Source organism: Pinus tabuliformis, chromosome 7 (genome assembly GCF_031772625.1).
Source record: "Pinus tabuliformis cultivar Carrire ecotype Pingquan chromosome 7, CPIR1, whole genome shotgun sequence".
In the NCBI taxonomy this organism is placed as follows: Eukaryota; Viridiplantae; Streptophyta; class Pinopsida; order Pinales; family Pinaceae; genus Pinus; species Pinus tabuliformis.
Genome location: NC_142293.1, coordinates 478,320,736 through 478,345,260, shown reverse-complemented (window position 1 = coordinate 478,345,260; position 24,525 = coordinate 478,320,736). Strand labels below are relative to the sequence as shown.

The 24,525-nt window shown below is 34.8% G+C and overlaps 1 protein-coding gene across 1 annotated transcript; it reads left to right on the top strand.

Annotated features, from left to right (window-relative positions):
• Window positions 1–19,657: 19,657 nt before the first annotated feature.
• On the top strand, window positions 19,658–23,542 carry LOC149248052 (putative linoleate 9S-lipoxygenase 5). The gene is made up of 9 exons (XM_089447249.1): window positions 19,658–19,922; window positions 20,057–20,334; window positions 20,430–20,667; window positions 20,772–21,107; window positions 21,203–21,288; window positions 21,404–21,511; window positions 21,665–21,969; window positions 22,159–22,422; window positions 22,536–23,542. The coding sequence occupies exons 1-9, from the start codon at window positions 19,658–19,660 to the stop codon at window positions 23,311–23,313; spliced, it is 2,658 nt and encodes an 885-aa protein (XP_089303375.1). The 3' UTR covers window positions 23,314–23,542.
• The last annotated feature ends 983 nt before the right edge of the window (window positions 23,543–24,525 follow it).

The following is a 24,525-nucleotide window of genomic DNA, read 5'->3' as shown; positions in this document are numbered from 1 at the left end:
ATAACTGTGCAATCTTGAAGGAGTGAATTCCTTCTGCATGGATAAGTTTCCTTTATAGGAAAATTCCTCCAACTGATAGTACATTGTCCCTTCCTTTAATCTCAACTGGGTCTTTCTCTGAACTAACATGCATGAGTTATTTATGAGAGAATATTCAGTTATCTGGAGAATACTAGTTGCACGCATGCATGCATCAACTGGCTGAACTCACAATTAGTTCCTCAAACTGTTTGGAACTAATTTAACTGGACTTAACTCAGTTAACCGAGCTAACTAATTACAACTCAAATACAACTCAGCCTTATCTCCTTAATTAAGTGATAACTTTCTCAATCAAAGGGATAACTGTTGCATGTCTTCACATAGACTTCATGTTTGATTTTTTCCAACTAATTAACTAAATTCGAATTTTAATTCACAATTCTAATTCAAAGACAAACTAAAATTGGAATATACTGAATGTTATTTTCATCATTTCTTGTTGCTATTCTCAACATTAACCATCAAGTACTTATCAAATCTTGAACAAAGACATATTTAGAGCACATTATAGATCCATGCTTATAACAAACATATAACCAGATTCTTAAACATGATAGAACAACCATCAAATCCACATAATAACAAATACAAGTGCCCATGAATTACCATAAGAAAAATAGAACTTATTAACATATGGAAAATCCAACTAAGTTAGGGACTTCCACATGCCACTCAACCATAGATTGGGATGAACCAAATATATCTTTCAACCAACCACCCCTGTGCCATATTCCAAATATGAATGTGCGATATCAAGAGATAAACAACTAGGGCTTCCCAGAGATTAAACTTCTAACAAGGGTCCAATCACTACAAGGAAAGCACCAATTAATAGAACTTTAAAAAAATACACTTTTTCTTATTCTCTTTTTAGTGGAGGTGAATAGATAAGGTAGAAGAGTAGATAAAGGAGGTTAATATGAAACCTAAATATTGAAATGACAATTTTATGTACAATTTACATTACAATGTTAATGCACTAAATAAAATAGTTGCATTGATTCAATTTATACAATGTGTAGTGTAATAAGTTTTAAAAAGATTGTTTTGCAATATGCACTAAAGATATCATTCCTCTAGTGTGATCTAAATAGACTGTTGCATCAAGGTCCCATTAAATTATTTTATTTAAAAAATGGCTTTTGAAGTGTATTAAACATAGCTATACATATGTGCATAACACCGACATATGTAACAAGGCACATTAAGATATTTTATAAAGGAAAACATGTTAGCAGTGTTCCTCATACCTATCAATGTGCTAATGCATTGGAATATGAGGCACATTGGGGCAGGGTTAAAAAAACACAAACCAAATTATTATTTCAATTTTCCTTTAGTACTTACACATATTCAAGCTTCAATGCTCTCTAAAAATGTAATAATGAAGGAGAAAACCATAACATAATCCTATAACATGATGTTAATAGATCCACAATGTCCATTTATTATAAGTTTAGTTTTTAATTTTTAAAAGGTTCAGATACTATGCATTCAATCCTGTTAATATTACTGTATATCCCATGATCCAAAGCAATGGTAAAATATGTAAAATAAAATGTATACTTTATCTTTAGATCCAATAATATATATTAGATTATGTAAACCATAACATAAACCATATTAGTTAATCAACTTTTGGGTTTTTATTGATGGCATTCAATAGTTTTGTTGTGTTAGTCATGTTATAAGTCCCATAAGATCTCTTTAGTCATATCTCATATATACAAATTCTATGGCATGTCACCTCATTATTTTGAGTGTTTCATGCAATTTCAAACTAAGATTCAAGATTTAATAAGTCATTTGTGTGTTATGCTCATTTCGTTTTTTCCTTATGTTATATATGTGAAATCTTTTAACATAATTATGTTATTGAAGGGTAATTTTTTAATTAAATTTTTATTGATGAAATGTTAATTTATTATGATAACATCACTCTCGAAGGGAAAAATTTTAAACATAACATTTCGAAGGGAAAAATTTTAAACATAACGTTTTTTGGCAATAAGCATAGTGACCTAAAACGTAAAAAAAAATTGTATGAAAGGTAAAGAGAAATCCAAATTCCAACCCTGGTGCGGACAGATAGTTGTCGTCTACGAGACAGTGTGTATGCTTCCACTATTCAGAAAATGTTGTGTACAGGGATTCTCCCATGTGCTTTGTGCGAATCTCCCAAGTAGGTCTAGAATTTCTATTCAAATTTATCTTACGTCTAACATGGAAATTTGATGACTATCATTTTTTCTTGTCATTTAAAGTTTAAATTCATGCATGAGAGGTAATGAGAGACATCAATAGGTGAGAGATAATGAAAGAGAGGTAGGTAGTAAGTTGGCTTGCAAAGTAGTTATACTGAGAAGAAGAATCTTTAAGCACATTAACTCTAGTTAACCTACCATGTTCAAATAATCTCACTATTCCAATTAATTCAATTTGTAGTTACACTGAGAAGAAGAAGAATCTTTAACCACGTTAACTCTATTTAACCTACCATGTTCAGATAATGTCACTATTTCAATTAATTTATGTTTTTCTTTTGGTATCTATAAAAATGTCATTTTTTTTATCTATAAAAATCTCATTAACAACCAATGCAACTAAACAGATTTAGTGACAATAAAATAGATGTTGCACCTAAATAGAGTGGGTGACAAGAAATAGATGTTGCATTAATCGTTATCGGGACAATATCGGCACGAGGAAAAAATCAGAAAAAATCGTAATTATCGGGAAAAATCGTTTGTTAAAAAATATTCATTTTTTTCATTTTTTTTCAATTTTTTTAATATCTAAACCATCTACAACATAAAATAAATACATTGACACATAAATATGATAAAAGAACTAATATATAAGATGTTTAATATCATTTCTAGTGCTAAAATCACACATAATAGTGAATCATGTCCTGAATAATAAGTCTTGACTCCTGAGTCCCAACTCAGCCTCAAAATATCAACAAAAAATATAATAATGTATGTCATGAGTCATAATGTCATATACAATAAAATGAACAAAATAACTAAATTCTAATATTATTGATTTCCTCTGCCCCTCTTGCGAGAAAATGCCACAGCTTTCCCTTTCCCTCTAGATGTAGATGTTGGTGCTGGTGGAGTTGGTAGTGGAGTCTGCTGTGCTCTAGAAGCTGAAGAACTAGAAGTAGGAGCTATAGGAGGTAGAACACGTCCTTTACTGGTGGCAAGGGTAGCCTGAGCAAGTGGTGTCACCTCCTCCTCCTGTTCCTCCTCCTCCTCCTCTTCCTCCTCCTCCCCCTCCACTACATCCTGCACTAACCAATCATCAGCAAACTCCATGAGAGGCCTCTCGGCCTCAACCCTCCATGCAGCAGTGGTGTCAATCCCATCCAATGAGATGGCCTCCATATCAGGTGTCCTCTCAAGTTGCCTCACACACAATCAAAGATTGTAGTAGACATAGACAATGTCATTAAGTCATTGGGACTCCAACCTATACAAAAATCATGAAATAATAATTAATAATTAAAAAAATATTGTTTAATGAATTCAAAAATTTATTTGGAAATTTACAATATTTTAAATGTTTAAGTGTTAACCTGTTGCACTTTTTGTTGTGTATTTTTTCAAATACACTCCAGTTGCGTTCACTTCCTAAGGAGCTACATGTTTGGATGAGGATGCGAATGGCAAGCTTTTGCAGAAGGGGTGCCCTGCCACCATACATTCTCCACCATGCATCTACAACAAAATTACAAATAAAATTTTAAATAAACATATGAAAAAAATGGAATTTGAAGAGACAATGAAATTTGAAACAAAGTTACAAACTAAAAAATACCTGGCATTTTAATCGTCTTATCAGTCACAACCATGTCAAAGCCAAATGTGCCACCTTACATCCTATATGTCTCAATTTCTTTAGAGATCTCTATACGTTCTGCTGGAGATCACACCGTCTTCTGGACATAGTATAAGAATCCATCCATGATCTCAGCATCAAATACAAACCCACATGCATAAGAAAATGTGGGGTTCAGGAAAAGCCGAGTAGCATGAATGGGACGATGGAGTGTGTTGTTCCATCGCTCATCAATCACTCCCCATAGGAGGAGTTTTCTCTGAAACCCATCATCTCCCTTATCATCATAGTAGGCCCGAATGGCTTCTTTGGCCCTGTTCATGGCCTCATACAAATAGCCCATTGCGGGCTTCTCACCATCAACTAACCGAAGAACCTTTACCAAAGGTTCAGTAACGGCGCACACCTCCTGTACTCCCACCCAGAAGTCTTCATGGTATGAAACTAGTTTGCATACGGCCTCTCCCTCTGGTTTGCGGCTCATTGGCAAAGCACGCCACTCCTCTGAAAGAAACATTCTCTTCACATCCCACATAGAATTCAACAGGGATTGAAGAGATATGAAACTGGTGGCAAACTGTGTAATGGAAGGGTGCACTAACTCTTTGTTGTTGGTGAATCTTCCTATCAAGCTAAGCACAGATGTATGGTTATATATAAATTTTGTAATGCTTTGGATGAATCAACAATATCTTTGACAAAGGGAATTTTCCCTATGTCCTCCAACATCAAATCAATACAGTGTGCAGCACAAGGTGTCCAAAATAAAGTAGGATGCCTGTCCATAAGCATCCTGCCAGCAGCAACATAATTTGCAGCATTGTCTGTTATGACTTGGACAACACTTTCTTCACCCACCTCCAAAATAAACACATCTAGAAAATCACATAAAGTTCTTGCATTTTTGATTTGTGCAGATGCATCAATAGATTTGATAAGCATAGTCCCCTTGGGAAAACTAACCAAGAAGTTTATAAGGGTTCTCCCCTTTTGGTCAGTCCAACCATCTGACATAACAGTGCATCCTGTTTGTGCCCATGATGCCCTAAAATCCTCCAATCTTTGGGTGCAGTCAAGCTTTTCATTTTGAAGAATCCAGCCTTTGAAATCATGATAAGAAGGGATTTTGTACCCTGGGCTAGCAGTTGCAATAGCATCAATAGCAGGTTGGAAAAATGGATTATTCCTTACAATGCTGAAAGGAAGATCACTCCAAAGGAGAAATTTTGCCAGCAACTTGTCAGCTTGTTCTTTCTCAGTTCCTTTTAGCATTGAACTGATAGATGGTGGTGAACCAAGTGTGGTTCGAGAAACCAATGCTGCAGTAGAACTAATGCCACTTGCTTCAAATAACTTTTTTATTTGCCTCTTCACTTCTTCTTTGGCCTCTCTATTCTGGTCTAAAGCTTCCAATGCTTTCATGGCTCTTTGGATGAGTTCAGGATTTGTATTGTTGCAAGGCCTTACATCAAATCCATGTTTTTTTGCAAGGTGATAGTTCAATCTGTACACCCCCCGGACATATGGTGCCCACCCAATTTGCAAGTCAAGTTTAGTCTATCATTCGGTGCATCAGGTTCAGCATATTCCCATAAAGGATCCAATTTCCTTGGCATGTTTGATTTTGAACTTTGAAGTTGAAAACTTGAATTGTGTTTCGGTGAAGTTGTGAACCTATGGGAAAATAAGGATTACAATTTAGTATTTACAAGTTACAAACTTACAATTTAGTATTTTAATTTTTACATTGTACAAAAACTAAAAAAAATTACATACATTTTAAGAAACCCCATTCCAAACCCAACCAAAAAAACTAAAAAAACAATACATTGGGAAATTTCAAAAACCCCATTCCAAACCCAACCAAAAAAACTAAAAAAAAATTACATTGGACAAATTTCAAAAACCTCATTCCAAACCCAACCAAAAAAATTGAAAAAAACAAAAATAAAGTTTCAAAACAATCAAAACAAAAAAATATTGGTGCCCATACCGTTTTTATGGAGATAATCGGTCTCCTCCTTATCACACTCTTTGATTTTCTCCTCCACGTAGTTGATTTAGCTCCAAGCCTCTCCAAGCAAAATCTCCAAGCCTCTCCAACACTCCACTGCCCTTTGCGCACTCTGCTGTGCAAATGAAATGAAAAAAAATCGTTTTTTGGCTTATAAAACCGCGTTGCCTCGACATCCAACGATAAATTGGGAAAAAATAGCGTATATATAAAAAAAAAACGCGAGTAATACTCACGATATTCTTGTTTTCATGAAAAAATTGCGCTAAATCGATAAAATCGCGATAATATCGCGATTTTAACAACACTAGTTGTACCTGTTGGTGACAAGAAAATAGATGCTGCACCTAAACAGAGTGGGTGATATGAAATAGATGTTGTACCTAAATAGAGACGAGAAATAGAGGTCACAACTAAACAGAAAAGATATTTTTTTCTTGGTAAATCACTTCTTGGAATTTGTATCATTACAAATCTACAAAATTGTCTAACATATTTAGTGACAAGAAAATATATGATGCACCTAAACAGATTCGGTGACAAGAATGTTACAACTACAATTAAATATATTGTCTGACTTCGTTTAGAATTTAAATCCTGCATTAAAAAACTGTAAAATTGTCTAAACTCTTTTTCAGCCTGTAATAGAAATAGCACCACGTATGGATTCTGCAACGACCTCTTAGGACATTCTCGGAACCTATGGACTTCAAACTATGGAGGACATTCCTGGAACGTATGGCCTCGGAATCACTAGAGTGATCAAGGATAGATATGATTACTTTGTCAAAGAAGGTCCACAAGAATTCTTCAAAAGTCGAATGATGAAGTAGAAGAGCATTGTTTATAGAGTGAATCTACCACCACAGCCGCCATCGTTCTTCAACAAACCTTATTTCCTATGCTATGCGTTATTTAGTGCGCCTAAGTAAATCCTCTTCATTTCTCCATAAAGACGAAGCACATGGATTACTGCATGGCTACCATGAGCATGCATGTAACTTCATTACCATATTTCTAATCACTCAAACTTTCCGAGTAGGCTTGCCCTTATTTTCCAGTGTGAAGTGCTGGCACAACCATAATTAATAATTAATAAGTAGATATGCGTAATTATTGAAAGCGTGGGTGCAGGTATAAGGAAATAAAAGCTCAAAAAGCATGTGCAGATAATGGTTTAATAACTGGAACATAGTACACTGAGTTTTGTTTTGGATTAGATTCGCTTTCAAAACTTTGCTTCCTCCATTGCCAAACACCAGCTTATAAAATTATTTAGACTCAGATATGTGGATAAAATAAAATAACTAAAGACATGACACTAAAATATATATATTTTTAAATATTTTATATAGAGAATTAGAAAACTAATAAAATATAAATAATGAAAAAATTAGATATTAGTTAATAACTTATGTGTGGGCAAGGATATATTTAAGGGTATAGGTAAAGAAGAAATAATTTAAAAGTTTTATTTTTTATTTCATAAAATTATATTCATGAAGTTTGGAGGGGTAAAAATTGTGAGAAGGATATATTTAAGGGTATGGGTAAAGAAGAAATAGTTTAAAAGTTTTATTTTTTTATTTCATAAAGTTATATTAATGAGGTTTGGAGGGGTAAAAATTGTGAGGATAAATTTATTTATAGCACATGAGAGAAACAAATGTATTATAATTGATTTATATTTTAATATTTATGTAAAATGAGAGTTTTTTTTATTTTCATAACATAAATTTGAATTTCAAATTTTTGAAAAAATCAAGTTATATGGATATAAATAGCTCTGTCAATATCATTTTGTTTGTCTCATATTAATTTCTCCTTGAATTCCCATTGTTTAATTTTTTTGTGAAAATAAGACTAATATATAAAAATTGTGGTGTATGGTTTAATCCCATGAAAATAACAACTAAATTTGGAATAACTATTTGAGAAAATAAATATTAGGGGAATTTTGAGATCAACAATAAACCTCACAAAAAAAAATTGTATTAACAAAATAAAATTTAAAAGAACAAATAATATTCAAATGATAATATTCTTTAGAAAATAAAATTAATATATAAAAAAATGTGTTGTATGGTTTAATCCCATGAAAATAACAACTAAATTTATAATAATTATTTGAGTAAATAAATATTAGGGGAATCTTGAGATCAACAATAAACCTCAAAACAAAAAAAATGTATTAACAAAATTAAATTTAAAAGAACAAATAATATTCAAAATGATAATAGAGTCTTTCATAAAATAAGATTATATATACAAATTGTGTTCTATGGTTTAATTCCTGAAAATAACAACTAAATTTATAATAATCATTTGAGTAAATAAATATTAGGGGAATTTTGAGATCAACAATGACCTTAAAACAAAAAAAATGTATTAACAAAAATGAAATTTAAAAGAACAACTAATATTCAAAATAATAACGACATCCATGGGGTAAATATTTTTGGAGGAAAACAAATAATAATATTATATTCACCTTATTTCAATATAGGTTTACTCAAATGGAGTTGGCATGTCTTGGATGCAAAATTCAATTCCTCATCTAGCAAGCGACCACTTGATATTTGAGTAAACCTACACTTGATTTTTCACTAAACATACATAAAAAAATACTATAATTTTTTTTTCTTTCTTTTCATTTATAAATTCATAACTCTTATTTTATTTTTTTTAACTATTATTTTATTATTTTCCTTAAAAATCCCATTTTAAACCTCAAATTTCTCTTAATAAAAAACCTATGTGTTAGAGTATCATCAAATAATGATTTTTTAGAAAAATATTGTGATACACTAAATATGGATGATTACAATTGGCTATAGTTTCCATTTCATATTACTTAGCAATCAATAATATGATTCTATATGTATTCTCAAAATAGAATAAAGAGCCACATTTTACAATAATACTCAAAAATACCAACATGATGATATCTAAAATCCTTTCATAAAGTGTCCTCCCATTTGCTACTAAAATTTTGGATAGAATGGGGTGAAACCTTCCCCAAATTTTTTAAAGTTAGACCTCCTCAATTAGATGAATTTAGGAAGTGGTAATGATTGCATTCCAATCCTTTCATGCTACACCAAGAGCCAAACAAAAAGTGTCCATCCATCTAACATGGCCCACATAATTATTGTACTTACACCAATTTGACATATCTTAAGGCATCCTTATTCTTAGGAAAATAATTAATTGAATTTTTAACCCATTTTTTTTTTTTAATTTATCTATGAAACAATCAAATATTTTAAACATCAACTTTATTGGGAGAAGAAAAAAATACAAAATTTATATCCATTTTTTATGAGAAGAAGAAATATTTATAAATACATTCAATGATATTGTTTAGATAAGCCTTCATTATCTCTTGATCATAAAAATTAACCAATGTGAGTAGTCATTATCTTTTCTCAAATAGAATCATTCAAAGGTTAGTTATGTGTTTTATTTCCTATGTTCCCTTCTAAGGTTATTTATGTGTTTGATTTCCTATGTTCCAATTATCTAGGGATCTAGGCCTATTTGATTTTCTTTCAATTCACAATTATTCATCTTACAATACCATAAACCTAAGGGTAGAAAGCATTCTTAACTTTCTAAAATATTGATCAGCTAATCTATTGTTCGTTCTTTTAAAGATATATGAGTTATTCATATTTCTTCTATGACTTTTCTCTAATAATCATCATCAGTTATTGGCCTCCATAGACTCTTGGTTGTAAGATATTTTCCAAATAAGAAAGATTTCTTGAACCGTGAAGATCTTCTAAACCACCAATGTCACCCATTTCCCAATATTTTTTCTTTAAAAAAGCTAAAACAAAAAAAAAACCTCATTGTATTACTTATTGACTTTGGAACAAATGCATATAAACAAGCATACAAGAATGCACCCAAGAACAACTTTGAATTATCTTTTCTTTCATAACAAAAATTAAAAAATCTTCCTTATTGTATTAATTATTGCCTTTGAAACAAATGTTACAAAAATATAGTATACAAGATTGTAGTTAATGTGAAACAACCATGCATAACACCCACCTACTGATTCTCAACACACTTAAAAGACTTCGCAGAATATATACACTTTTTTCAACAAACTGAAAAGACTTCGCAAAATATATATACGTTTTTCTGAACACACTGAAAAGACTTCGAAGAATATATACGCTTTTCTGAACACACTGAAAAGACTTCGAATAATATATACGATTTTCTGAACTCACTGAAAAGACTTCGTAGAATATATATACGCTTTTCTAAACACACTGAAAAGACTTCGTAGAATATATACGCTTTTTAGTGTGTTCAGAATTTGTACATGGGTGTTATGGATGGTTGTTGCATAAATACATTGATATGTTTTATGGAAGTCATGTATGTCTTCTAGGGTTTTACAGTATGCCTTTTTGATGACATTTGATCTGTTCTGTTATGTTTGTTGTTGTTTTTCAATGATGTCTCTATCATGAAAATATATGTTTGGAAGTACTAGTTGAGTTGAGTTGGTTATGGAATGAAATGTTGATTAGTAAAGATGCTACTATGTTGTGATATGTAATTAGCTCAATGATATGATATTGATTTAGTAATTAGTTTAGTGGTTATTTTAGTATTACAATGATTCATATTCAACTTTCAATATATTGAGATTTGTACGTAGGTCATCTTTAGAGGAATCGTGTACATACACATGTGTACTTCATAGAAGTAGCATATACATTTTGACATGTGTTTGATGAGGATTTACAGTGACAACATTTGGTTTATGTGATGAATAGTATATGGTCTAGTATACTTATGAGTGGTTATGCATTGATATGGTCTAATATGAATTTCTTTGATCCAGTTGAATTGGTTGACAAAGATTCAGTGATTGATTCGATGATTCAGTTGGTCAAATGATTGGGTGATTTGATTCAGTGATTGATTTGATGATTCAATCGGTTCAATGATTGGGTGATTTGCTTTAGTGATTGGTTTTACAATTGTTACTTGGTTTGAGCTTAATGATGGAAGTGGGTCCCATCTAAAAATATGACGAAAGGTGGCCTACAATTTTGATGTGTTGAGTCAGGTGGATCTAGTATGAAACATTATGAAATGTGGTCCACAAGAGGTGTTGAGGGTTGGAGCCTTTAGTGAGGGAGTCAAAGCTTCCTTCGAGTAGTAGCTAGAGAATTTGTGCAAGGGGTAGGAGCTCCCTTCTAGTAGGATCCGATAAATGAGATCAGGGGGTTGGAGCTCCCTTCCAATGGGTGTTGAAGAATGAGAGAAGGTTGTAGGCTTCTACAGGTGCGTCCCTGCATACTCGTATGAGTCTGCGCCAATACAAGATTGTAATGTGTTTTCCTTTGTAATAAAAGAAGAAGACAAAGACAACGACAATGATGGTTTTGTCCCACATTGGGTTTCCATATAAAATCTCGTTGTTTTATGTGTGTTGCTTATGTTTTGGGTTATCTTCTCTTTACTACTCATGGTTTCTTCTTAATAAATGAATAATTACATAACTATGCACTAGTTAAAGATGAATATTTGATGGAACATATGAAAAGTTAGTTAATTGAATATACGCAGCTTTACTTCACAAAAGTCACGTATATACGTGGTTTGCATAAATGAAAGCAGCATACAAAATGAAGAATATTAAATGAAAAGTTTAAAGTGAGCTTAAAATACTAATTCACCCCACACAACCCCCTGCCCCCCCCCCCCTTAGTATTTTTCCCAACACGAAGAGGCCTGAGGGAGGTCAAATTTCTTGGGAAAGAGGTGCCTTGCTTGTCTAAGGAAGGAAAATCAGAATTTGTATGACAATGATTAAAGTGTGTTTAGTGTGCCTTTAATAGGCAGGTTTGCTGAAGAGTCATTGGGCTGAAGGGTCTGGTGAATGTGATTGTTATGCATGCATGTTAGTTTTCAATGTGTTGGTTTTGCATGCATTGTGATTATTATGTTTATCATGCATAGTAGGTTAGACATGCATTGTGGTGGTCATTATTGCAATTGTGTCATCATGATGGTGTTGGTGTCATTATGTATATTATTCTAATATCAATTGATTGTGCATATAGGATAGCCTCCCATGAAACACACTAAGGTATGATTTGATTATGTCTATATTTGGTTTATCTAACATGGCATATTTGTAGGCAATAAAAGATCATAGATGACGAGCATAATGGTGGATTACAAATCACGTGACTCTCCTTACAGATCATCAAAGTAGAAAGGCAATTAGTATTCTCCTGATTTAGCAGATACACTGAAAAGTTTGAAGGAAAAGATTAGAAGTTGCAAGGCAGACAATAACAGGTTGATTGAGTCACAGGAGAGACTTGTCAAAGCTCAGGAAAATCAAGTAGAAGGTAATGCAGTAATCCTTCATATCCTATCAAATTTGCAGAGAAGAACAATTGAGGATCAACCATGGGCAAGAGGAAAGGACTAATGAGGAATATGATATCAGGTCTCAATCATGACACATGTTGGACATGGATGATACGTTGAGGTGGCATATGGTCAGATACACCTGACAGGATGGATTAGAGGCCCTCCATCAACCCAATACGGTGATACCAACACTCGTTGTACTCCAATAATGGATGAGGTGCCTCAAATAATTTACTATGTCTTTGAGTAAGAAGCCTGATGAAAAGTTCACTCATGTGATTTTTGTCACCATACCTCTCACCATATGCCAGTCTCTAGCAAGAAAGAGAAGCAGATGAAAACAGCTACCCCAAACTCAACCCCATTCAACGTTAGAAGCCATCTGTATATGCAAGCACTTTTGTATATGCATATAGATATGCAAGCAGATATAGAGAAATCCACTTTCATAAATGCTCTTTCATTCCTGCATATGAAATTGCCAATATATTTAATCTCTTTTCGATATTTAAGCATAGTTTCATTTCTAAGTTAAGATCCCACCTAGAATGATCATGTTGGCTCCCAATTTTTATACACACACATATGTTAAAGTGCACGTATATGAAAGAAAATTTTTGTATATGTGTGAATTTTGTAATTGCACACAAATATAACAACATGCATATCTAGAATCCACACATGTATATGCGGAAGCACATATACAAAAATATTTATAAAATTTATTATCTTATTTTTTGTTCTCCAAATACTTCAAATTTTTATAGGTACTCTATAAATGGGATCTCATGCAAAATGAGTCCATGCATGTCCGCCACTTGCCATTGGTGAATGAGTTAGTTAAATGACCTGTCAAAAACATTAACATCTTTTCATAAAATAAAAGAACAAATTCTTTTTCAAAAATTTGAATTTCCTATATGCACTTTCATATAACACTTCAGTTCTAAGGGAAGTTAATGGAATCCATATGACCAAGTGCGGGGACAAGAACTTTAATAGGTATTTCACCTATTCATTTATATTCATATCCATGTTTAAAATTTTATACACTATATTTCTTTATACCTGAAGGCCCAAATAACCAAATAACCTCTTACGAGTGAAATCAAGACCATTTTTGGAACCTCAACCAAATTCTTTTGCTTTGATGAATTTAGATCATGACTTCAATCTCATGTGCACGCTACCTACATCCCTAGACAATAGGATTTTTGCATGGCATGGTATGGTCCTACTTGAGAAATTTAAAATGAAAAGAAAAATTCTACGAAACTAATCCTAAAGCGAGTCCTGAGACTTCGAGAGTCCTGAAAAAATGAGTGTCACGTCTCATCACCTTTGGCTACCACCTTGATGTCCTCTGCCACCTAGACCCACCTGTCATGCCATCTATATCACCATTATGTTGAGGTCCACATGTTGGCTAAGGAAAGGAAATATAGATCTGATTGTTTTATTAAGCGTTTCTCGGTTACACTTGTGGAGGTCAAGATGCCTAGATATAAACAAATTATCCAAATGTATGTTATATCCATTTATTAAGCCAATGTGATGTGCAACAAAGGGCTTAATTACTAGATGCCTATGTGCAACCCGAGATGGTATGAATTCAATTATAAGATCGAACTTTAAGCCATCTTTCATGTATGCATGTTTCCATATATATGCGTCTATATACAAAATTCATTTTCTATATATGTTGTATATACATAAATCAAATATATATAGAAGATGAATTCTATATATGCGAAACTTTTGTATATCTAAATATATATATGAAATCATGCGTTTATGGAATATGGCCTCCATATACACACAACTTCTATATATACACATAGATATGGAAGTTGTCTTTTGTATATGCCCACTTCAAAATCTATGCTATAGAAGATTCACTTATACATAAGCCATATACTAAAGCTATCTTCCATACATTAATGCTTCCATATATATGTGGATATGAAAAATATGAACATATACAAAAGATGGCTTCTTTATATGCATGGCTTATGTATATGCACATCTGTATGGAAGTGTGCATATATGGAAGATGGCATCCATATACGCACAACCTCTATATATTCACATAGAAAAGGAAGCATGCATATACAAAACATGGCTTCCATATATGTGCATATTATGCAGACACACACACACACACACACATTTAAACATTTGTAGTTAAATACATCTCCTTGTCTCCCACAGGCTGAATAACCACTGATAAATAATTCCTAGAAGCCCCAACATCTATTATGCCAATCTTTTGGGAGTTCCAAAGAGTAAGGATACCTCCTGCAATTTTATCTGCTTTGACTTCTAGAAACTCATAATTATTGAGCCATTTACTGTGTATTTCCTTTATTTTTTGAATGGAACATTTAGTTTCCTGGATAAAGATCATGTCCGGAGCTTCTTGTTTCATTCTATTGTTGAGCATCCTTTGTTTCCTTTTACTTCCTAGACCTTTGATATTCCAAGATGTTAACTTCATTATGAAAGATTTGTAAAGGAGTAGCTGGATAGATCTTTCATCTTACTTGAATCTATCATTAGTTTTCCACATTCCATCAATAACTCATTTTGTTTTTTTTCTGCCCTTTTTCCTTCCTGGATTCCTGGGAGCTAGTCCTGGTGTGGTTTTAAAATTTTCACCCCTTCATTGCCCTGCCTTTCGGTGCGTCTTTGTCCTTCCAGCTCTGTAGTCTGAGTTCTCCATAGGAACAACTGCTACACTCTGTTAAACTCTTCTTGAGGTAATGATTCGATCCTTCCCATGGTCCCCTGTTTCGTGAATCCTTCCAGATCTAGGTGTTCTCTGTCAAGAATGTCCTATAGTTCATGATCCTCCATATCCATCTCACTCGGGGTCAATTCTTGGTCCATTTCCAGTTCCCCATTGTTCAGCATGGTTCCTTTCTGTTTATAAATATCCTATATTTTCAGACTATTTTCTTTCTTATCTTTTTCCCTTGGGCTTCCCTCCATTTCCGGATCTACCTTTGTTGTCTCTTCCTCTTCTTCTAAAACTTGGAACCTGTTCGGATTGGCCTGTTGCCCCTCTGTTTGATTTTTCTTTGGCCCCCTTTTACCCCCCTTTCCTCTATATCCCACTTTGTGAAAGCTTTTAGTGTCTTTCACTGTGGTAGCTTTACTTTTGGTCTCTATTTTACCAAGAGGGAAACCTCTAAATAGGTGCCCATGTTCATGGCACCTTCGACATCTGAAAGGAATATGTTCATAATCCACTGTTTGCACGCATTCTTCATCGAAAATTTCCAGCATGACCTCATCCGATAGAGCTCCAGAGAAATCCATCTCCACACATATTCGAGCAAATGAAGTGTATTTTCCCCTTCTGGTTGCCTCAGATCCTTTTACAAAAAGCCCTAATTTATTTCCCATTGCAGAGAAAGATTCAGTTTGCAGTAATCTAGAGGTAGAGAATAGAGTCTTACCCAGATCGGGATTGAAGTGAAAGTCTCGCATTTCGGTACAAAATTCATCATCCAAGGCCGCATATAAAGGCTTGCAGCTGCATAGAAATAGGGCCCTCCTTCAAACACCCTGTCTTTGTCCTCTATATTTGTGAAGATTACCGTGAATAAACCTTTTGATCCAAGATGTAGGTCTATGCCTCCTTTAGGTTTCGAGTGGTATTTAATCCACGCCTGCAACGCCTTCTCCGTGGGCCATAATCCCATGAATTTGCAAGTGATAGCATATGTCTGCATGTGATCCCTGTGCGCCTGCAGTGCAGGATCTTTTAAAACTACTCTGGGTGTGACCTCAGCCTTAGATTTACATGGACCCTTTTGCATTTTGTTTTCTACTTCCTGTTTCTTGTCCTCTTCCTCATTTTCTTTTGATCTGTTGTCCTCCCTTAAATCCTGTGCCTCGTCAGTATTCCTTTTCCCTTCTCCTGAAAGACCTGTAGCAGTCTCCAACGGTTTCTTACCCCGACTGGCTACTGCTTGGCTGTAGGAGGGAGTGGAGCTCCCCCCTTTACGCCCCTCCATGGCGTTCAACTCCTGAATAATTTTGAAACCCTAGCGCTTACCAGTCCCGCCACAAGAACCTTTTCCCGAATTATAAAATGATAGTTGACGTCTATAGTACCACCGTATAAGTCCTAGGCATGTGTTTCAGTGCATAGTCAGGAAAATTGTGGTTGTTATTACAATCATCAACATTATTTATTGCTGGGTTGTAGTCAGTCTCTACATTTTGGGCATGTACTTTGTATTTTATTGATCGATAAAGAGATAGGATCTAACACTGCTTAGTAATGTGTCTAGTTAGAACTTGAATATATTATGTGCTGCTGCTGTTAAGTTGTTTGTTGAGTCTTGGGTTTGACATGGAGTATTCAGCTAGGGTTTTTGGAAAATTTATTTTGAGAGGTTGAGTCCTTAGAAGTCAACACCTATTATGTGAGTCCTATGATATTGGTCTTGTTGAAGAGTCAGTCTACCATCATTATATGGCCTTGTTGCCAAAAGTTGTGTTCGGGGAATTTGGTCAGTCAAATCATGTATAAAACAGTTGGAGGTACTTGACATTCTTCAGCTAAAACATGGACCAAACTTTCATAAATTCTCTTTATAAAATAGTAGCATCGATTGATAGAACCCTTTCCAAGGGGATACTTACTTTGCTACAACACAAGCAGCTACAAAAAAAACATGAGTTGGGACACAAAATTTATGCACTTGGAACATATTTGAGATGCATGGGGGTTACAACAAAATCAATTCTCAAACTAGAAGAACTTGCTTCACTTCTCTCCATGGTGCATCAGTTAGATGGGAAGAGATTGGTTTGGGCTCTAAAACCAACCATGTTTTCTCTCTTACAACACAAATTTTTGGAGCATCCTTGTGTGGGGGTCAAACTTCCAGTGACTTCTTGTCTTAGTAGTATCATGATGTTGACTGCACCGATACCTCCTTACAGTGACGGCCTTATGAGGAGAGTCTTCAGACTGATAGTGGAGACCTTTCATGATTTGGATAACAGTGAGGGTCCTACTTTTGGGAAGAGGCTAGAGATTCTCGAAATCATGGGATTAGGATAGAATTAGCCAGATTAATAATAATAAAGTGGTTAGTTACCAAGTATGAATTTAAGCACATTAATAATAATAAGGTGGTTAGTTACAAAATAAATTATTAAGTTATAGTATTGTATGATTTTTTTTTTAAATATTTTTTACATAAAAATTTAACCACTGAAATTTATAAAAATATACCTATTCAATCTCTCGATTTTAAATCTATAAAAACATATATTATATATACTCTACTTCTGGATTGATTTTGAATTTGTAGCCTTTCGAAACAAACACTCACCCTCTAACATGAAGCCCACCCACTTAAACTATATACGTACTGGATGCTAAATACATTACGGGAAATAAACATGATTTTTTTGTAAACCCACTTAAACGATATACATACTCGATGCTAAATACATTATTGTAAATAAACCAGATAAATAGCTCAGCGTTTGTACATTATTGTAAATAAAGCGGATAAGTAGCTCAGTAGTTGTGCTTTCACCCTCCTCCGTCATTCTCGGGATTGTCGATTTACTCATAATCAAATTTTTTTTAAGACATGAAATTAAATAAGTCAAGAATTTTACCACACAAGTGGACCCTAGTCACGTTTTTGGATACCGAAACCAATTTATTTAACCTACCATTGACGGTAACCCTGCACCCAGCTTACACACAGAACCTTTTCGAATCAGGGTCCTCAATCGCCAGGTGTCATTTTGCATGGTCAAGGGTTCACTATAACAGTCGGATCACCGAGCTGAACATGGGACGGTCATGGGCTGCCGAGAGTTTTTTAGGGTAACGAAACCCTACCCCCTTCGCTTAACTAGCAGTTTTCTGGACTCCGCGGTGCCGAGCTCTGCAAATTCGACAACCCAGCTCTCGCCTGCTGGCGGCTTCAAACACAGGTAAATTCTTGCTAGAGACATTCAGTATTTCTCTCATGCTGCAGGGTACTATTCATTACTTCTTTTATGTACAGCGTTTCAATGTCTCTTTACACAGGGTATAACGGATAATGCAAACCTACCTGTTTATCTCATGCTGTGGAGATTACCTTCTCGACACCCTTCGCAGACAGTAGTGATGGCTTCCCTCATTCACACAGTTGCCCAACAGGTATAGCCTTTATCATGCCCTGACATGAATAATTTAGATTTTAGCTCAATTTCCCAGGTCTAATCTGAGTTAAATTTACTGTGATGCGTAGGGTTCCTCCCAGGTTGCCTGAATCCATCACGCAGACGACTTCCCTGCTGAATCCGAAGACCCTACAGGAAAATTTCTGATTTAATGTGGAGCGTAAACTCTGGCAAGTGATCACTGACAATTGCAAGAATTCGATTTGTTCTCCGATTAGGGTTTTATAGATTCCTTATTTCTTCTCTTGGTTGATCTGCAGGGTGTCAGGCCGTCTGCTGTGAAGGCTAGTTTTAGCCACAAGAACGGGCTTGCCTGAGGAATAACTTGGGAATCTGGTCTTCTATGTCTTTCACCATTTCAGGTGCTTGCTCACATTCTGCCCTTTCAGGCTGTAGAGCGAGGTTTTTTTTGAGGGTTTGGCATAATTTTTTGTTTGATTTTGAACTAAGATCATACTGATTGTGTAAATACTTTGGACTGTGTCTTCCTTTGGTTGTTCCTCCACTAGATTATCGTGTATCACAGAGGAACCCATGAATTTCTATGCTTTATACATATATGCATATTGCCTTTGTTGAGCAATATGCATATATTTAAAACCTGAAGTATTTACGTTGGCTCCATAAATTGTCCTAAATTCTCTTTCTAACGAGTAATTTAGAAAAAAAAAAATTTAATAAGTGATTTAAATTTTAATAAATGATTTAGATAAAATTGTTTTAAAACTTTGAATGAAGGATTTAAACAAAGCGAAAAAGAAGGAGGTTAGGCAGTTTTACAGTTTTTTAGTGAGCTATTTAAACTTTAAACCAAGTTGGACAGCATGTTTAGTTATAATTGTAGTATTTGTTTTTTTGTTATCTAATTTGTTGAAGTGTAACATCTATTTTCTTGTCAGCAAATTTGTTAGGAAATTTTATAGTTTTGTAATGATAAAAATTTTAAAAGATAATTTAGGGATTTTTAAAAGATATATCCAAGAAACAGTGGAACGATATAAATTGATCCGTACATGCTATAATATAATATGGGCATTGGGTATAACTTTTGAAATAGAATCATTTACTACTGACCACTGTCTTGGTGGGCAGGAAATCTTTTTGTTTGCTAAGCTCAGCAGTCTATAAATACCAATGACTCTATGTAACCAGGCAAGGGCAAGAGCAATCCGCTCAACGGTTCCGAGTGCAAGTAAACAGTTGGACCCAGAAATGAAAAATTTAAAAAATTTAGGGAAGTGCAATAAGGGAGTTACCAAGATCAAAGGGAGGGTTCTCCTTCGGAAACTGTCTGTTGAAAATTTAAAGACTATCTCTGCCAGGGCCGGAGATCATTTACGCGACATGGTGGGAAAGAATGTGATGTTTCAGCTCGTGAGTAGGGACCACATAGATCAAGGTGAAATAATGAATTTGCAAGATTATAGATTAATGCCGTCATGAATTCCTTGGCTTTGTTCTACAATCCATGTCATGCCATATCAGTTATTATGCAAGTAGTTATAGTAGCCGTGAATTGATCTGTTATTGCAGAAACGCGCCAGGGTTTACGTAGCAGTCCTGCTCCTTTAAAATGGGGTTGCCCCTCGCTGGAATTGGAGCCTGAGGATTCAGGACACCGAATCAGCTTCGAGTGGGCTCCTAAGATGGGGATCCCCGGCGCTGTAGTGGTGACAAGCAAGCACCGCAGTGAATTCTTTCTGAAAGAGCTTTCAATTCAAATCCCCGGAAAGAGCGATATTCGTTTCCTGTGCAACTCCTGGATCTACCACTCCGATCTAATCGCTGAACGGGTCTTCTTTGCAAATAATGTACATAACGTCTCATTTCATTAACTTACGTACGCTTCCCATCACACTCCCCGTCTGAAATGAAAATATTAATATTTATGTATCCATGTGTGCAGAGCTATCTTCCGGATAAAACGCCGTTATGTCTGATGGATTTGAGGAACGGAGAGCTGGAGACATTGAGAGGAAATGGAAAGGGCGAAAGGAATACATGGGATCGAATTTATGACTACGATGTTTACGATGATCTGGGCGATCCTGACACCAAGGGGTCAGAACGGGAAGTGTTGGGTGGATCCCAGGAATTTCCATATCCCCGCAGGTGTAGAACTGGTCGTCCGCATCCTAATACCAGTAACTACCTGCTGCCCATATTGCGTTAGACGATCAAATTAAAGTGTAGTTACATTATATAGTTTCAATGGAACTTACACTCTACGTGTTACGAGCGTTTGCAGGTCAGGCTTTCGAGAGCAAGAACCGGCCATGCAGGCTTACACAGAGCGTCTATATTCCCCCAGACGAAAAATTTCAGCAGGACGACCTTTCAGACTTCAGAGTTAATTCCGTCAAAGCTTTCTCTAAAGTAGTTATATCCGAGATAACGTCAGCTGTTAAGCCTGAGTTTGGCAGTTTGGAGGAGGTTCGGGGTCTCTACAGTGAAAGTAGTTCATGTTTGACTAAAACTATAGCGAATTCATTCAAAAACGTCCTTCCTGGTAAGACGACAAAAGGAATTCTGAATCCAGATGATCAAGCTATGTTCAAGTTTCCGGTTCCCACTATTATTGGCAGTGAGTGTTTTAATCCAAAATTTGAATTTAATGCATTTTGGGCGCTATTAGTTATGTTTGATAATTACTGAATGAAATCAGTGTCTGTGCAATAGAGGATAACGATGCATGGAGAACAGACGCGGAGTTTGCCCGCCAGACGCTTTCTGGAGTGAATCCGATGGCCATTCAATGTTTACAAGTATGAAGTAACCGAGATTGGTTTATACTTTTTTTCTTCTTATTATTATTATAACCAGCATTAATCCTCTGTTGTTTATTAATATTGACAATACGAGTTTTTATGCCTATCACAGAGCTTTCCACCGTCCGGCCATTTGAACGCACAAAGCTCTGGTTTCCAAAAGAGTGCAATCACCGCTCAACATATACTGAAAAGCCTAGATGGCATCTCGGTGGATGAGGTATTTAGTTCCTTCGGGTTAAATTGTTCGATCGTTGCTGGTGTCTAGACTAGATTAGAATTAATGGTTCGTTAATGATTTTATACTAGGTTTTTAAAATATTCTTCCGCAATGCAATAGGCAGACAACCATTAAGCATGTCCATATTAGCAGGCTATTAAATCAAAGAGGCTCTTTATTTTGGACTACTATGACGTTTACATGCCGTACGTGGAGCTCGTGAACCAGCTTCCTACCAGCAAAGCCTACGCTACCCGTTCACTTTTCTTCCTGACAGACACCGGAACTCTAAAGCCTGTGGCCATTGAGCTGTGTTTGCCTGCCACGTCAGTGGGCTTGGGTCCAAAACAAGTCTACACTTCTGGCGATAGCGGTGAAGATAAAGGGTGGTTATGGCAACTAGCCAAAGCTCATGTGCGGGCAAACGATTCCGGTTATCATCAGTTGGTTAGCCATTGGTAAGAGATAGTAATCTTGTTAATTTCAATAACAATTATTTCGTTTATATTAATAATATATAACAAATCAATTATTTTGTTTATGTTAAAAATATTATAATATATAACCATGTCATTTGTGTTTTATTTGCTGTGCTTTGTGTACTTAGAAATTATTTATAAATTTTTTCTTTTTTCTTTCAAATGCAGGCTCAGGGCTCATGCTGTGGTAGAGCCATTTATTATTGCTACCCATAGACAATTGAGCAAACTGCACCCACTTCACAAGTTGCTCATCCCTCACTTTCGCAATACTATGGAGATCAATAGATCTGCTCGGCGATCGTTGATAAATGCAGGAGGCATAATCGAGCAATGCTTTACGAGTGGTAAGTATTCTATGGAAATTTCGGCCAAAGCATACAAGGATTGGAGATTCAACGAGCAAGGACTGCCAGCTGATCTTCTTAAAAGGTAATATTATAACCATGTTGTAACTTTAATATTAAAAAGGTAATATTATAACCATGTTGTAACTTTTTGTGAGACTAATGGATTAATGCAGTAATATAACAAGCTTTGTCCAGGGGTATGGCTGTGCCCGATCTTACTGATAAAGCAAATGGTCTGAGGCTTGTGATAGAGGATTATCCGTATGCAGTGGACGGGCTTGAAATATGGGCGGCCTTGAAATGTTGGGTATCTGACTACACATCGCTGTATTACAAGGACGACCAAAGTGTGGAGAGCGATAGAGAAGTTCAAGCATGGTGGAAAGAGATAGTGGAGGTGGGTCACGGAGATAAGAAACGCGAGGAGGCAGGATGGTACAAGATGAAGAGTGTGGAGGATGTGAAAGAAGGCATTACCACACTCATTTGGATCGCTTCTGCCCACCATGCAGCGGTCAATTTCGGACAGTACGGCTATGCCGGATTCATGCCCAATCACCCCAGCACCACCCGGAGACTTATTCCAGAGAAAGGATCCCCGCAATACGTAGAATTCCTTGGTGACCTGGAAGGCTATTTCCTAAAAACTGTGTCAAATCCAAAGACCTGTGCCACTATCATGGCTGTCCTGGAGCTTCTGTCGAAGCATTCTACTGACGAGGTTTACCTGGGGCAGGGCTCCGCCTCCGATTGGACAGATGACTCTCACGTTGAAGAAGCATTCGAACGTTTTCGCAAACAACTACTTGTTACAGAGCAGAATATCAAGATTAGGAACAAAGATCAAAGGTTGGAAAACCGTCGCGGCCCTGCAGATGTTCCCTACACGCTGTTATACCCGGGCACTTCCGATACTGGCGGGACAGGTGCTGGACTGACATTTCGAGGAATTCCCAACAGCGTCTCTATATAGTAGAGCATTCACTCCGTCTCTTAATATTCTTGTGCTACACTTTTATGTTTATGTTTGAGTGAACTATATCCTTTGATAAAGTTATTAACGTACTCGATATTCTGTTTTTATTTTAATATGTTTCGGTAAAATGACAAATTCGTTGCTTTTCATAATATACAGCTAATGTTCAAACTCTATTTTATTAATTTATTATTTTTTAAAGAATTGATGTACATCCTTTATTCTATTCTATTGATTTACTAGAGGGTATTTTCAATCTTTATCTTATATTTCCCGAGTTTATTGTTTAGTTTTAATATGGTTAAAAAATTCATAAAAATTAGTTATTAAATTGATAATTATATATCAAATTTGATAGTAAGAGGCCAATAATATTTTTGATTTGGTTAACTTTATTTTTTATATTATTTTCTTTATTTTCATATTATATAGTTTTATATTTTCTATTAATTTTTAGGATTGGAGTTAGTAGTAAGATCTTATTTTTTATTTTCTTTTTAATTTTTATTTTTATATAATTTTAAGTTTTAGTAAAGGAATTTTAGGGTTAAAGTATTTTTTTTTGGATTTAATTTTTATTAAATGTTTTAGAATATTTTTAGTTGTAGTTAGAAATAAAAAATTGAGATTTATGTTGAAAGTAGTTATACCATTTTTTTCTTTTTAATTAAATTGATTAATTAAAAAAATGTCATATGAAAATGAGCTATAGTTTGTTGGGCATGTGAGATTAGTAAACCATGGTATTGGCTCATTGTATTATATCAAAGTCTCTTTACATGTTAATAATATCCATGATAAAAGATCAATTATTTTTATAATTAATAATAGTATTAATAATTTAAAATAAATATATAATTTAGTTAGTTTTTATGATTTATTTAATCTTGGCAATGTGACATGTAATTTTCTCTTATGTGATTTCTACCGAAAAAACTCTTATTAATGTAATATGAATGGCATAACATTCCATTTTATCTTGTTAAAATATTAGTTTTAAAATATATGTTACAATATAATACATACATTAGAATATTATTCATCATATATATATAAGCATTACATCCTTTATATTCAGATCTAGCAAACAAGAGATATCAAATCTTTTGAACCTCCAAACCTTTACATTGAAAAACTTGAAAAATTGTTTGCAGCTCAAGCTTTTTGATCATTTTGCTAGATCCATAGTTAAGATGAATCTATCCTATA

Excerpts from the sequence above, each read along its gene's own strand:
- LOC149248052 (XM_089447249.1), top strand. The coding sequence starts at position 19,658 with ATGACTCTATGTAACCAGGCAAGGGCAAGAGCAATCCGCTCAACGGTT. Across the intron at positions 21,108-21,202 it reads GGTTCCCACTATTATTGGCA|AGGATAACGATGCATGGAGA; the intron begins GTGAGTGTTTTA and ends TCTGTGCAATAG. Across the intron at positions 22,423-22,535 it reads CCAGCTGATCTTCTTAAAAG|GGGTATGGCTGTGCCCGATC; the intron begins GTAATATTATAA and ends AGCTTTGTCCAG.